General features: G+C 41.4%; 1 protein-coding gene across 4 annotated transcripts in view; it reads left to right on the forward strand.

Annotated features, from left to right (window-relative positions):
• The first annotated feature begins 9,526 nt into the window (after window positions 1–9,526).
• LOC138962926 (papilin-like) overlaps window positions 9,527–15,039 on the forward strand; it is a 92,372-nt gene continuing 86,859 nt past the window's right edge. For 3 of the 4 annotated variants that reach the window (XM_070334883.1, XM_070334884.1, XM_070334886.1), the window contains exon 1: window positions 9,528–9,709. In XM_070334883.1, coding sequence (XP_070190984.1) covers window positions 9,680–9,709 — 30 coding nt within the window. In that variant the 5' untranslated portion in view covers window positions 9,528–9,679. Of the gene's footprint in view, window positions 9,710–15,039 lie in introns of all 4 variants that reach the window. The other variant, XM_070334885.1, reaches the window with a different exon arrangement.

Here is a 15,039-nt window from a genome sequence, read left to right on the forward strand (position 1 = left end):
GACGAACCAGGGATACTGGTTAGTATGCACTTTACCTCGCCGATGACCACACAGGATGATGTGTAGTTGACCATTCCAGATGACCAGGCAGGATGACCACGCTGGTTTTCCACACAAGATGACATGGTCATGCAGTGAGTTTCCAGTTTGAGGGCAGCCACCATCGATCCCTTTTTTCAATTGCCGAAATGGTAGCGGATGACTATGCCTGATGACCAATAAATGACAACGCCCGATGATTACGCAGGATGTCATGTAGATTACCAGTACGGGTGACCAGTGAGAATTGCCAGTGCGGATGACCAGTGTGGATGACCTGTGCAGATGACCATGAAGGATGACCATGAAGGATGACCAGTGCAGATGACCAGTGCGGATTACCGGTGCGGATGTCCAGTGCAGATGATCATGAAAAATGACCAGTGCGGATGACGAGTGCGGATGATTAGTGCGGATGACCAGTGCAGATTATCATGAATTGAACGATGACTAGTGCAGATGACCAGTGCAGATGATCATGAAGGATGACCTGTGCGGATGACCAGTGCAGATGATCATGAAGGATGAATAGTGCGGATGACCGATGCGGAAGATCACAAAAGGATGACCAGTGCGGATGACCGCAAAGGATGACCAGTGTGGATGACCTATCCAGATGACCAGTGCGGGTGACCGGTGAAGGTGACTGTTGCACATGGCCAGTGCGGATGACTACGATGGATGACCAGTGCGGATTTGTGGAATTTCCAAGGAGTAGACATCGACATAAGATGGCACACGCACATTGACCGACTGCGCAACCACAGCATGCTGTTACACATGGTACATTTCTCCACAGCCACACTTCAAAATTAGCATGACTTCAGTTGGTGTAGGTTCTACTCCAGGCGGTTTTCTGCCCATCCTACAACCACCCGAAGTCAACTGGATCAAGATTTGGAAGATCCCCGTAGAATTGCAATACAGCCCTTTTCAGATGGACGTTCAGCAATGGGCTGATGTGGGCGGTAGTTTTTGATTTATGTGGACTGGTGCTTGGAGGTTCTAGCTAGCCAGGTTTCATATCTCTAACCGTAACGTGATATGTTGTTTGAGATTTTGCACCTGTAGCACTCGCTTACAAACTGCGACATTTGCTGAAAGACTTCACCGATTTTCACGCATGGATCTTCTGCAGAGAAATCAAGCACTCCTACGAACACACTGGTTAATGAACAGCTGTCACCAGATGGCATACGCTTCCATCTAAAATAGCTCTATCGTCTGGTAAACAATCAAATCGGAGAAAACTAGTCTCTCACGATGTTCTTTGATCATCGCCCGCCATTTTGTAAGATCAATTTACAAGTTTTATCTTCGACAGTGAAACCTGTGCTTTGGAACACCATACGCACTAATCGCAAGTCCACGAATAACACAGGTTTCACATCTTCTCAGCCTGGATGTAATTCCATACACACTCATGTGCAAATTGTTTCCATTTAGCAGAATGAAACACGTCAAATGCCTTTGTTATTTGTCTTGGAAGAGGAGCTCAAGTACGGACACGGACAACACTACAGGCCATACTGTACGTGTCGTCATATTACTCATTACGTTTTCCCGACGTCATGACGTTTATGACGCCATTCTAGCCCTTTTTTCTATGGAATGCCTTTTGTGTCTAAACAAAAAAATCAACATTTGCTAATTTTCCTATAATTAATTTTAACTCAATTTGCCCAAGGATTTAAAGATGTCATCCTGCGGATTTGTAAACTTCAGGAGTTAAACTACCCAAAACCATTAAAACATTTTCCGAGGTATTTTTCAAGGGGTTATTGCCCTGCCGTAAGGACTATAAGCACAAAGTAGCCTTATAGTCCTTACGGCAGGGCAATAACCCCTTGAAAAATACCTCGGAAAATGTTTTAATGGTTTTGGGTAGTTTAACTCCTGAAGTTTACAAATCCGCAGGATGACATCTTTAAATCCTTGGGCAAATTGAGAAAAAATTAAATATAGGGAAATTAGCAAATGTTGATTTTTTTGGTTTAGACACAAAAGGCATTCCATAGAAAAAAGGGCTAGAATGGCGTCATAACTTCATGACGTCGGGAAAACGTAATGAGTAATATGACGACACGTACAGTATGGCCTGTAGTGTTATCCGTGTCCGTACTTGAGCTCCTCTTCCAAGACAAAAAACAAAGGCATTTGACGTGTTTCATTCTGCTGAATGGAAACAATTTGCACATGAGTGTGTATGGAATTACATCCAGGCTGAGAAGATGTGAAACCTGTGTTATTCGTGGACTTGCGATTAGTGCGTATGGTGTTCCAAAGGACAGGTTTCACTGTCGAAGATAAAACTTGTAAATTGATCTTACAAAATGGCGGGCGATGATGAAAGAACATCGTAAGAGACTAGTTTTCTCCGATTTGATTGTTTACCAGACGATAGAGCTATTGTAGATGGAAGCGTATGCCATCTGGTGACAGCTGTTCATTAACCAGTGTGTTCGTAGGAGTGCTTGATTTCTCTGCAGAAGATCCATGCGTGAAAATCGGTGAAGTCTTTCAGCAAATGTTGCAGTTTGTAAGCGAGTGCTACAGGTGCAAAATCTCAAACAACATATCACGTGAGAGATATGAAACCTGGCTAACTAGAACCTCCAAGCACCAGTCCACATAAATCAAAAACTACCGCCCACATCAGCCCATTGCTGAACGTCCATCTGAAAAGGGCTGTATTGCAATTCTACGGGGATCTTCCAAATCTTGATCCAGTTGACTCCGGGTGGTTGTAGGATGGGCAGAAAACCGCCTGGAGTAGAACCTACACCAACTGAAGTCATGCTAATTTTGAAGTGTGGCTGTGGAGAAATTTACCATGTGCAACAGCATGCTGTGGTTGCGCAGTCGGTTAATGTGCGTGTGCCATCTTTATGTCGATGTCTACTCCTTGGAAATTGCACAAATCCGCACTGGTCATCCATCGTAGTCATCCGCACTGGGCATGTGCAACAGTCACCTTCACCGGTCACCCGCACTGGTCATCTGGATCGGCCATCCACACTGGTCATCCTTTGCGGTCATCCGCACTGGTCATCCTTTTGTGATCATCCGCATCGGTCATCCGCACTATTCATCCTTCATGATCATCTGCACTGGTCATCCGCACAGGTCATCCTTCATGATCATCTGCACTGGTCATCCGCACAGGTCATCCTTCATGATCATCTGCACTAGTCATCGTTCATGATAATCTGCACTGGTCATCCGCACTAATCATTCGCACTCGTCATCCGCACTGGTAATTTTTCATGATCATCTGCACTGGACATCCGCACCGGTAATCCGCACTGGTCATCTGCACTGGTCATCCTTCATGGTCATCTGCACAGGTCATCCACACTGGTCATCCGCACCGGCAATTCTCACCGGTCACCCGTACTGGTAATCTACATGACATCCTGCGTAATCATCGGGCGTTGTCATTTATTGGTCATCAGGCATAGTCATCCGCTACCATTTCGGCAATTGAAAAAAGGATCGATGGTGGCTGCCCTCAAACTGGAAACTCACTGCATGACCATGTCATCGTGTGTGGTAAACCAGCGTGGTCATCCCGCCTGGTCATCTGGAGTGGTAAACTACACATCATCCTGTGTGGTCATCGGCGAGGTAAAGTGCATACTAACCAGTATCCCTGGTTCGTCGCCATGACCTTTACGTTATGAGATAGAGGTCTTTTGTATGTGAGACATGGTACATCAGGTTTAGCCTCTTGACCTGACGCCTAATACACCTCCTCGGGGCGTCACTAACTGACACAACACTGTGTATATGGTGTCAAAAGGGATTTCATATGCCGAATCGCTTGGCGCTGTGACACCTTACAAGGCCTTTCGTCTGATGTATACATTCCTCACCTGACTAGATCTTCTTAAAAAAAAAGAGCACAAGATAACTTTAAGTTATTGTGGGTATTACAGCCACTTTTCCAGGATTAAGTTGTTATCTGCTTGCTCACCGACCAAGTCACTCATTGATTCTGGAACCCATCAGGATGGTAGGGTCACTTCAACGACTTCACTTCACCTCTGGCGGCTGTGAGCAATTTTTGGGAAGTTGCAAAACATTTCCCAATCCACTCTGTAATGATATCTGTCCCTCTGTTCATTTGTCTTCTCTATCTTCTCTTTCAGCGCACCATACCCTGTAAGATGGTCTTGGAGAGCCCGCCTGTTCTTGTTACATGGCCACACAATCTCAGCTTCGTCTTCTTGACAGTGATCTTTGTAGTGATGCACGTGCTAAGTGATGGTTTTACAGACATTAAAATATATGACCTTGAAATTGTTTGACCTTGAAAACATGTGACCTTCAGTGTTGGTGAACGTTTTTATTCATGGCAAGTTTTAAGAAGATGAACACATTTCGTCATTTTATCTTCAAAAATAGTATAATCCTTTATCATTTGAATGAACATTTGACATTCATATGACCTTGAAATGCGATGAAGGTCAAGCGAAGTGCAACAGTAATCAAAGCCCACAACACATATAAGCTTAAACCATTAGCTGTAACTGAACAAAATACACTACTCACAAAAAGTTAAGGATCACTATGAGAAAACAGGTGCTCAATAAAATCAGTTCGCTACTGTTATTTATTTCTCAGTCAAACCAAAGTGTTATGAATTCTTGTTCAGCTGTAAGTGGGCGATGTTGTGTTAGTGGGAAAATTGCACGGGATTTTCTACTACTGAGCTTGGTAGCAAAAGAAAAAGCGGAAACTTGCGAAAAAGGACCTTGTTTTGGACCGTTCATCCCGAACACATTGCACAAGCCACATGGAAAAACCATTATGCATGAGCAAGCACTGCTGTTTATGTGTGAGATGCTGTCACTTGCTTGGCTTTTTGAGAAGACATACCACCAGTATAAGGCATTATCTGACAATGCCTCCACGACGAAAATTGAACGAGTTTGAGAGGGGACGAGCTGTTGCATGGTTCCAAGATGGTGTCCCCAAGCGAGAAGTGGCCAGGCGACTTCACGTGTCCATCTCGGTCATTGTCAGACTGATTCAACGTTTCACAGTCACTGGGAGGGTCCAGGAAAGACGCAGACCTGGGCGACCAAAGAAGACAACTCCACGTGAAGATCGTCTCATTGAACGACTACCCTTGCAAACAAAAACAGCCTCTTCCAGCATTATTCGAAGGCAGCGGAGGGTGGCTACTAACATCAACATCAGCCAGCAGACCATACGGAATCGCCTTCATGGGTTTAACCTCCGTTTTCGTCGCCCAGCTGTACGGCCACGCTTAACTCCAGCCCATAGGGCAGCACGCCGCGTCTTCTGAAGACGTCACGTGAGGTGGACACGTCAGCAATGGTCCCAGGTCCTGTTCAGTGATGAATCACGCTTCACCCTGAACCACAACGACGACCGACTGAGGGTCTGGAGGCGCCAAGGGGAACGCTACATTGACACCACTGTCCAAAAAAAGGTGGCCTTTGGTGGAGGTTCTGTAATGGTCTGGGGGGCCTTCAGCCTTCACCACAGAACACCCTTGTTTCATGGACAGGGTAACCTGACTGGCCTCCGATACCGGGATGAGATCCTTCGACCGCTGGCTGTGCCTACACTGCAGAAGATGGGACCGCAGGCTGTCCACCAGGATGACAACGCTCGCCCCCACAGGGCAAGGGTGGTCAACGACTTCCTGCAGCAGTCTGGAGAATGGAGTGGCCAGCATGCAGTCCCGATCTCAACCCGATTGAGAACCTCTGGGATGAGTTGGATCGCAAAGTGAGGAGCAACCTCCCCCCACCCAGGGTTGTCCAGCACCTCTACCAGATGCTGCAGGCTGAGTGGCAGGCGCTTCCACAGAGGATCTTCACCACCCTGGTGAACTCTATGAGGACTCGCTGCATCGAGTGCCAGAACAGCCAGGGCGGTTACACGCATTACTGAACTTTTGGGAGCATCTGAATGCCATGTCTTGTGGTTTCAACGACTTTGGGAAATTAAATTTCGATACGTACACACTTTGATAAAATGTACAGACCAAACGATTGCTCAAAATTGAAGGAAATGTTGTATCGTTATCACTAAAGCATTGAATTAAACGCTTGCCAAATGCCAACGCATTGGCTTTCTTATTTGGAAAGTTATGAATTTGTGTGCAAGTGATCCTTAACTTTTTGTGAGTAGCTTATATTGCTAAAACTATATCATCCTGCTCCGTTAACCAGTTTTAACGGTCCCCCAACAGACCAGCCTTTCGGGTTATAGTGTCTGCTAATCATGTAACTGTTGTTATGCATATTAACTCCCGTTTTATCTCCCGGAAAACATAAATAAATACAGTTCTGCTAGTTTATAGCATGCAGTTTCGACTATTTTGCAGTCCGGAATCCATCTTGTCCGCCATCTTGAATACATCAAAATGCCCAAGGATGACAGAGTGTCATCCGTCGGATCTGTAACCTACAGACATCACAGAGTTCAAAACAGTCAAAACATTCTCCGAGGTATTTTTTGAGGGGTTAAGGTCAAAATCAGGAAATGACGACCTGACTATTACGCATTCCAGCTCCTTTCCTCTTTTTCTGACTATGACTGACTATGTATGGATGTGTGTGTGTGTGTGTGTGTGTGTGTGTGTGTGTGTGTGTGTGTGTGTGTGTGTGTGTGTGTGTGTGTGTGTGTGTGTGTGTGTTGACTGAAACTTTTAATGAGTTTTACAAATTTAAGTTTGAGAATTACAATACGCACTACGCAATAGCTCCTGAATGTATAAATAGGCAACAATTACCGTGCACGCATGTGGCAATTAGTTCACGCACGGATGTATTCAAATCAAAAATAAATATGTTGATCCTGTATTACTTTCACTCTGTGTATATATTTGTGTGATTGCGCGCATAATTATGTTTGTTTGTGTGAGTGTGTATCACTCAGATGCAGAGTAATATTTATAAATATGAAACTTACCGCCGAATACCGCAAAATAATATCAAACAACAACAACAACAACAACAACAACAACAACAACAACAACAACAAACAAAAAAACCCTTTTAAACAAGTCGCGTAAGGCAAAAATACAACATTTAGTCAAGCTGTCGAACTCACAGAATGAAACTGAACGCACTGCAATTTTTCAGCAAGACCGTATACTCGTAGCATCGTCAGTCCACCGCTCGTGGCAAAAGGCAGTGAAATTGACAAGAAGAGCGGGGTAGTAGTTGCGCTGAGAAGGATAGCACGCTTTTCTGTACCTCTCTTCGTTTTAACTTTCTGAGCGTGTTTTTAATCCAAACATATCATATCTATATGTTTTTGGAATCAGAAACCGACAAGGAATAAGATGAAATTGTTTCTAAATCGATTTCGGAAATTTAATTTTGATCATAATTTTTATATTTTTGATTTACATAGCTTGTGTTTAATCCGAATATAACATATTTATATGTTTTTGGAATCAGACAATGATGAAGAATAAGGTAAACGTAATTTTGGATCGTTTTATAAAAAAACTTTTTTAATTACAATTTTCAGATTTTTAATGACCAAAGTCATTAATTAAATTTTTAGCCACCAAGCTGAAATGCAATACCAAAGTCCGGCCTTCGTCGAAGATTACTTTACAAAAATGTCAATCAATTTGATTGAAAAATGAGGGTGTGACAGTGCCGCCTCAACTTTTACAAAAAGGCGGATATGACGTCATCAAAGAAAATTATCGAAAAAAAGAAAAAAATGGCTGGGGATATCATACCCAGAAACTCTCATGTAAAATTTCATAAAGATCGGTCCAGTAGTTTACTCTGAATCGCTCTACACACACACACACACACACACACACACACACACACACACACACACTACACACACACACACACACACACACACACACACACACACACACACACACACACACACACGCACATACACACATACACCACGACCCTCGTCTCGATTCCCCCTCCATGTTAAAACATTTAGTGAAAACTTGACTAAATGTATTAAGAAAGAAAAAGCTGTACACTACACCGGCTGACACGTTAATATGTCGATATTTGGCGTTTTGCACGAGAAACAAAATGGCTGTTAACGCTCGTTATCATTTGTGATGGTTGGGATAAACAGTGGCCCCTGTTTGACTGGTTATTGTCCCATATAAATCACAGTCCCTGCCGGTATTGATCAAATGGTTAATCCCATGAAACGGAGGACCAAAGGCACAAGGAAAAACCCACCAATTAGACTTAGGCTATAATTGATCTGCTTCTCTTGTCACGTCACACGTTCTCATTCATTAATAGTGGAGGAGAAACAAAGGCTTAACGAACTTGCTGTAATTTGGATATTTAGGTATATGATTGAGATTTTATTCTTCTTTTGTTCAGAGTAAAAACAAGTCGCGTAAGGCGAAATTACTACATTTAGTCAAGCTGTCGAACTCACGGGATGAAACTGAACGCACTGTATTTATTCACAAAGACAGTACAGCTTCGTCAATCCTCGCGTGAAGGAAATCGCTCACCTTCCACGTGCAAAACGTAGTGATATTGACACGCCAGATTAGCGCGGTAGCGTATTGTGCTAAGCAGGAAAGCGCGCTTTTCTGTATTCTTGTTAACTTTCTGAGTTTGTTTTGAATACAACCTATCATATCTATATGTTTTTGGAATCAGGAAATGATCACGAATAAGATGACATCATTTTTGGATCGATTTCTTACATTTTAATCGTAAGACTAATTATTCTATTTTCGTTAGTTGTGATCACATTTTAAGAGTAAACATGACATATGTACATATTTTTAGATTCAGAATGTGATGAAGAATACGATGCAATCAATTTTAAATCTGTTTGCAAAAAATCGATTTTAATGACAACTTTAATGAGCAAACTCATTAATTAAATTTTAAACCTCCAAGCTGAAATGCAATACCGAAGTCCGGCCTTCGTTGAAGATTACTTGACCAAAATTTCAACCAATTTGATTGAAAAATGAGAGCGTGACAGTGCCGCCTCAACTTTCACGAAAAGCCGGATATGACGTCATCAAAGACATTTATACAAAAAATGAAAAATAGTTCTGGGGATATCATACCCAGGAACTCTCATGTAAAATTTCATAAAGATCGGTCCAGTAGTTTACTTTGAATCGCTCTACACACACACACACACACACACACACACACACACACACACACACACACACACACACACACACACCATCACGACCCTCGTCTCGATTCCCCCCTCTACGTTAAAACATTTAGTCAAAACTTGACTAAATGTAAAAACACCGCACGCATGCCTTACATTCAGCCACTACCCGAACATTTGGTTATTTCGGAAATGTGCTTATAAAACGATATATTCTAACCTCATTCTAGCCAGCGAGTTATGTCAAACACTCAGACACAGCATCTTTAAACTTTTCTTTTCTTTTCACCGTAGGGTGCAGTGCCGTATGTATGCACAGGATGGTATAAATGGCATCAACCTCCTGAGGAGTGTTTTAGTGGGCGGACCAAACCTTGAACTGAGTATACATTTGTCCGTCTTCTGTCGCGATTGACACACACACACACACACACGTACGTACACACATAGCTGTTCCTTTCACCACTGTCAAAGTGTTAGGGGTGTTTGTCGGACGGTGAGGATGAAGGATGCATGTTTCGTCGTCACTTTGGTAAGTGTAGTTTGACTGTTTGTTTTCTGGTAATTCTTTCGGTTTGTCTGGTTGTCTGACTGGCTTCTTTAACACAAAAACAAAAATGGAAAGAAGCTAATTAATCTGTGTACCGTCTGGAACTTTTTGTGGTAATGTTGAACTTTAACGTTGTAAATTCACAGCTCACAATCCACTGCAATTTAAGCCTTCAATTTTCAAGAAACTGCTCTTGTAAGAATAACAAGACATTTTCTTTCTTTCTTACATTTTCGCCTTCCGTTCTTTGCTACTCCCCGGGTTTTTTTGTCTCGTGTTTTCCTTACTCTTCATTTTCTACCTGCTAGCTTGTCCGTCTGTCTGTCTGTCTTTTCTTCGTACTTTCCCTGTCAAACTTTACACACAAAAATTGTTTTAGCCTCCTTTCAAACTGAGGTTCTCTTTCTCAAAATGTCGTCCAGATGTTCACTTACTTGCTTTGACACTAACAACAAGGGCAGCCAGATGTATATCTCACCTGTCGTATCAGCTTTGTAACAGGTGTCAGGAAAGTGATCAAATTGTTCAAAAACCTTTTTTTTATATTTTGGCAGATAATGGTTCCATAACATACCTAAAATGCATGTGTGTGTGTTTTTGTGAAAAGTGTCATATGTATGTGTCAATGAAGACAATATTTGAATAGTTCTATCTTCAACGTCGTTTTTCTCATGTCAGCCATTTTTGCGGCAGTTGCATCTTGGGGGTTGCGATTTTTCTGGCTGTAATTTAGCTAGAGCAATAACTTTTTGTGCAGTTTGTCCAGAATATAACATTCTGAGGGATTACGAAAGGATTTTTGTTGCCTATGTATTACAGTCATAACCAGACTATTTCAAAAAATAAATTTGCAGGGGTTACCCTAACGTTTGACGGTTGTAACAAAGAAATGTCCCTAACTCCAAATATAAATATAATAATCAAAGTCTGCTTCGTAATCCCCTAGAGCATACCCAGAAAGATAAAATATAACAATAATTAAAAGTGTGACAATCATATCTGCTGAAATATCATATCCCCCCTGTACTCCACTTGTGTATGTATTTGACTGTTTTTGTCGCGTAAAACAAAAACCAGCAACCCAAAATAAAAATAAAATGACTAACATTTGTCATTGTTTATTCATTTCTTTCATAAAATAACATTCAAACAAAATAAAACATTCAAATAAAAAAACATAGTGCACTGGCCCACCTGCCCTTAATTACGCTGTGCAGTGTAGATATGTGATTTGCTTACCATTTAGCTGACAGCTCCCTACTTATGTTCACAATAGGCATTATTCGGGGTTTTGATCAACATTGTGATATTTGTCATAGATCGAGCGGTCGAGATGAAACCATGATTGTTGAGATCTGGGTTAAATGTATTTTGACTAAAAGAAAAATAACATAATTATGTATGTGTCGATCTAGGTTTGTTAGATTTGTGTTTTACGTTATACGATTTAACACACACACACACACACACACACACACACACACACACACACACACACACACACACACACACACACACACACACACACACCACATTCACACACTCACACACACTCAAATACACCCACATGCACACACACGCGAATCCGTGCGAAAATGAGAATAAAGAAAAGAAGTAAAACGACGCAAAACAACATCAATGTGAATGTGTCAACAAAACCTCAGACGTGTACACAACAATAGCTGTATCGCAACAATAACAGCGACGACGACAACAACAACAACACCAATAATGGCAGCGTCGCTGACGACACCAGAACTACTATAAGCTATCGTTAAATGACAACAACGATAACATTCATGCCAGTATTTGCAGTGACGGAAAAGCTCCATAACGCAAAAACAAAAAAGAAAAACAAGTCGCGTAAGGCGAAATTACTACATTTAGTCAAGCTGTGGAACTCACAGAATGAAACTGAACGTAGTCCGCCGCTATAGTGCAAAAGGCAGTGAAAGTGACGAGCCTGTTTGGCGCGGTAGCGGTTGCGCTGTGGTTCATAGCACGCTATACTGTACCTCTCTTCGTTTTAACTTTCTGAGCGTGTTTTTAATCCAAACATATCATATCTATATGTTTATGGAATCAGGAACCGACAAGGAATAAGATGAAATAGTTTTTAAAACGATTTTGGAAATATAATTTTAATCCTAATTTTTATATTTTTAATTTTCAGAGCTTGTTTTAAATCCAAATTTAACATATTTATATGTTTTTGGAATCAGAACATAATGCAGAATAAAATAAAAGTAATTTTGGATCGTTTTATTAAAAAAAATAATTTTAATTACAATTTTTAGATTTTTAATGACCAAAGTCATTAATTAATTTGTAAGCCTCCATGCTGAAATGCAATACCGAAGTCCAACCTTCGTCGAAGATTGCTTGGCCAAAATGTCAATCAATTTGATTGAAAATTGAGGGTGTGACAGTGCCGCCTCAACTTTTACAAAACCCGGATATGACGTTATAAAAGACATTTATCGAAAAAAATAAAAAAAATGTCTGGGGATATCATACCCAGGAACTCTCATGTAAAATTTCATAAAGATCAGTCCAGTAGTTTACTCTGAATCGCTCTACACACACACACACACGCACAGACAGACAGACACACACACACACACACACACACACACACACACACACACACACACACACACACACACACACCACGACTCTCGTCTCGATTCCCCCCTCTATGTTAAAACATTTAGTCAAAACTTGACTAAATGTAAAAAGACATTAATATTGCATAATTATCATAACATCAACGAATTCATGTTTTCCGACCCTGAATTAATGTAATGGATGTGGTAGTTTGCACAAGAATATTAACACGATTTTATGATAAACATACGCTGTTTATGTCGTTCGTTTAAAAAAATAAAACAGCACGTAACCGTCTATCACACAGCCTGCTCTTTTGTGTGGAAATGTACAGGTACTTGCTTCCCTGTGGAAACGACCATCAATACCATCGCGGATCTGTCTAGAATTGTTTTTACATGAGATAAAAGCATCGACTTGGACGCACACACGAACAAAATAACACCCTGGCTAATTTGCGTGATCATCGGACATTATAAGATGTTTGGTGGTTTGTTGACAGACCTTTTTTGTTGGTCCAAGGGGACCATATCGTCTTTTGTTTCATCTTTATCGACCAAGGCCAAAGGCCGCGGTTGATAAATATGAGACAAAAGGCGATATGCTCCCCGAGGACCAACAACAAAATGCTGGTCTGACAACAAGCCACCAAACATCGTTTTTGTCATCATTTTGGTTGTGCAACAAAATGCACAATAACCCACAGGGAGACGAATTTTTAGAATCCAACTCCGGGCCACAAAGCATCGTCACAGTAGCACGAGATAACACATCAAAGTTGTATGTGACGTCAAACGTAGCTTGTTGACGCTTTTCTTCCAGCCTGAAAATGTACAGAGCTGCGATCATACCTGTAGGTTCAGTAAGTGTTGAGCATATTTCTTTTCTATTAAGTGTTTATGACTTTTCGTTGCGGATTTTGCGATTACAGAGATAAGTTGCAAATTGACCATGAGTCGCCGCGGTAATTATCAACATTGATTGGGTCTTTGAGAGTGAATGCTTACAATCGTTGTCCTCGGAAACACAAATCCAAAGCCGCGATGGTTCCACAAATCAAACAATCAGCCTGATTGGCTTTTACTTTGACAATCCACGTTTCACCTGAAAGCTCAAACCCATTCACCACCTCGAGATATTGGAACATGAGATTTATTTCCCAGGTGTTTGTGAATGAAAACTCGTGAAAATGATGACAACATAAGATGTTTGGTGCCTTGTTTACAGACCAGCTTTTTTGTTGGTCCGAGAGGAGCATATCGTCTTTTGTTTCATCTTTATCGAGCAGGGAGGCCAAAGGCCGCGGTTGATAAATATGAGACAAAAGCCGATATGGGTCCAAAAAGTGTTCGAGACAATCTGCAAAATTAATTCTTTAAAAATTGCTCGCTCTTTACGTAGGGCACCTAGGATGTTCCCGTTTGGTGAGCGTTTAAAGGGAAGGGTGTTTGTACTGTGTGTACAGGCCTGACAGTATCTGTGATGGGTTACGGGAGGCTTACTGTCCGGGCGTGATTTCTGGTATCAATATTCATAACAGCCGTCCAGCACCAAAACGAGGCGCAATTGTTGTAGAGGAGCAAGTCCACGAAAATAAATTATTTGACAATTTCTCACGCTCGACAGAAAGCAGCCAGGATGTTCCCGATCGGTGAGCGTTCAAATGGAAGTATGCTTGTACTGTATGTAGACGCTCGGGGATCTCTGTGATGGTTTACGGGAGGCTTACTGTGCCTTTAAATGTCTTTGCTGCTATTATACATTCTGGAGAAGGAGAACAATCTGGTTAAATTCCGAAGAATCACTCATAGGTAATCAAAAATGTACTCTGTCACCAAATTGATCTCCTCTCTCTCTCTCTCTCTCTCTCTCTCTCTCTCTCTCTCTCTCTCTCTCTCTCTCTCTCTCTCTCTCTCTCTCTCTCTCTCTCTCTCTCCAGGGAGAATAGGCGCCAGTTTCATTCCCGCTTAAAGGCATATGTACTCGATGACTATACACGCTAATTGCTTTACCAACAGCTGGAGACATGCTAAATTAAGTTCCCTGCAAAATATTGTGGTCTAGGACCCCTTCAATGTTGAGATATGTTAATTTTCATTTTGATCTGGATCGTCCTATTTATAGATTTGGCAACACATGTAACGTTGATGCAAGGGAGCTAACACCGCGGCTTTGTTGACATCCTCACTTTTTCAGAGGCTAGAACAAGCTGTAATGCATGTATTATGGTCCGCGCATGGTGACATATCGTCATTATATGGTCTTATGGTGCGTTTGACATCGATTATGGGCAAACTACACTTTGTAAACACGGGAGCGCGTACATATGCCTTTAATGGGTAAATAGAACACTTTTCATGTCTGATATTTTAGTGCTTTTTACATTTAGTCAAGTTATGTTTGTATTTTGATTTGTTCTTTATGTGTATGTATTGATAATGATATACATGCAAATGATTGGGACAATTCCTCCCCACATTTTTTTTCCTCCATTTTGTTATTAGTTGTTTTGGATGTTTATATGCAATGCATTATTGCAACTATGCTGCAATGTCCACACTATATTGTTTTTCCCATTTTTGAGTGTGTATACAAAACCATAACCCTTTTCCTTATTACTATTTACATTATGTACGTCTGTAAGAAACAATAACCTTGTCAATTTTACTATCTATATTCTGTGCGTCTGTATTAAGTGTTTGTAT

The sequence above is a fragment of the Littorina saxatilis genome, linkage group LG3 (genome assembly GCF_037325665.1).
Source record: "Littorina saxatilis isolate snail1 linkage group LG3, US_GU_Lsax_2.0, whole genome shotgun sequence".
Lineage (NCBI taxonomy): Eukaryota > Metazoa > Mollusca > Gastropoda > Littorinimorpha > Littorinidae > Littorina > Littorina saxatilis.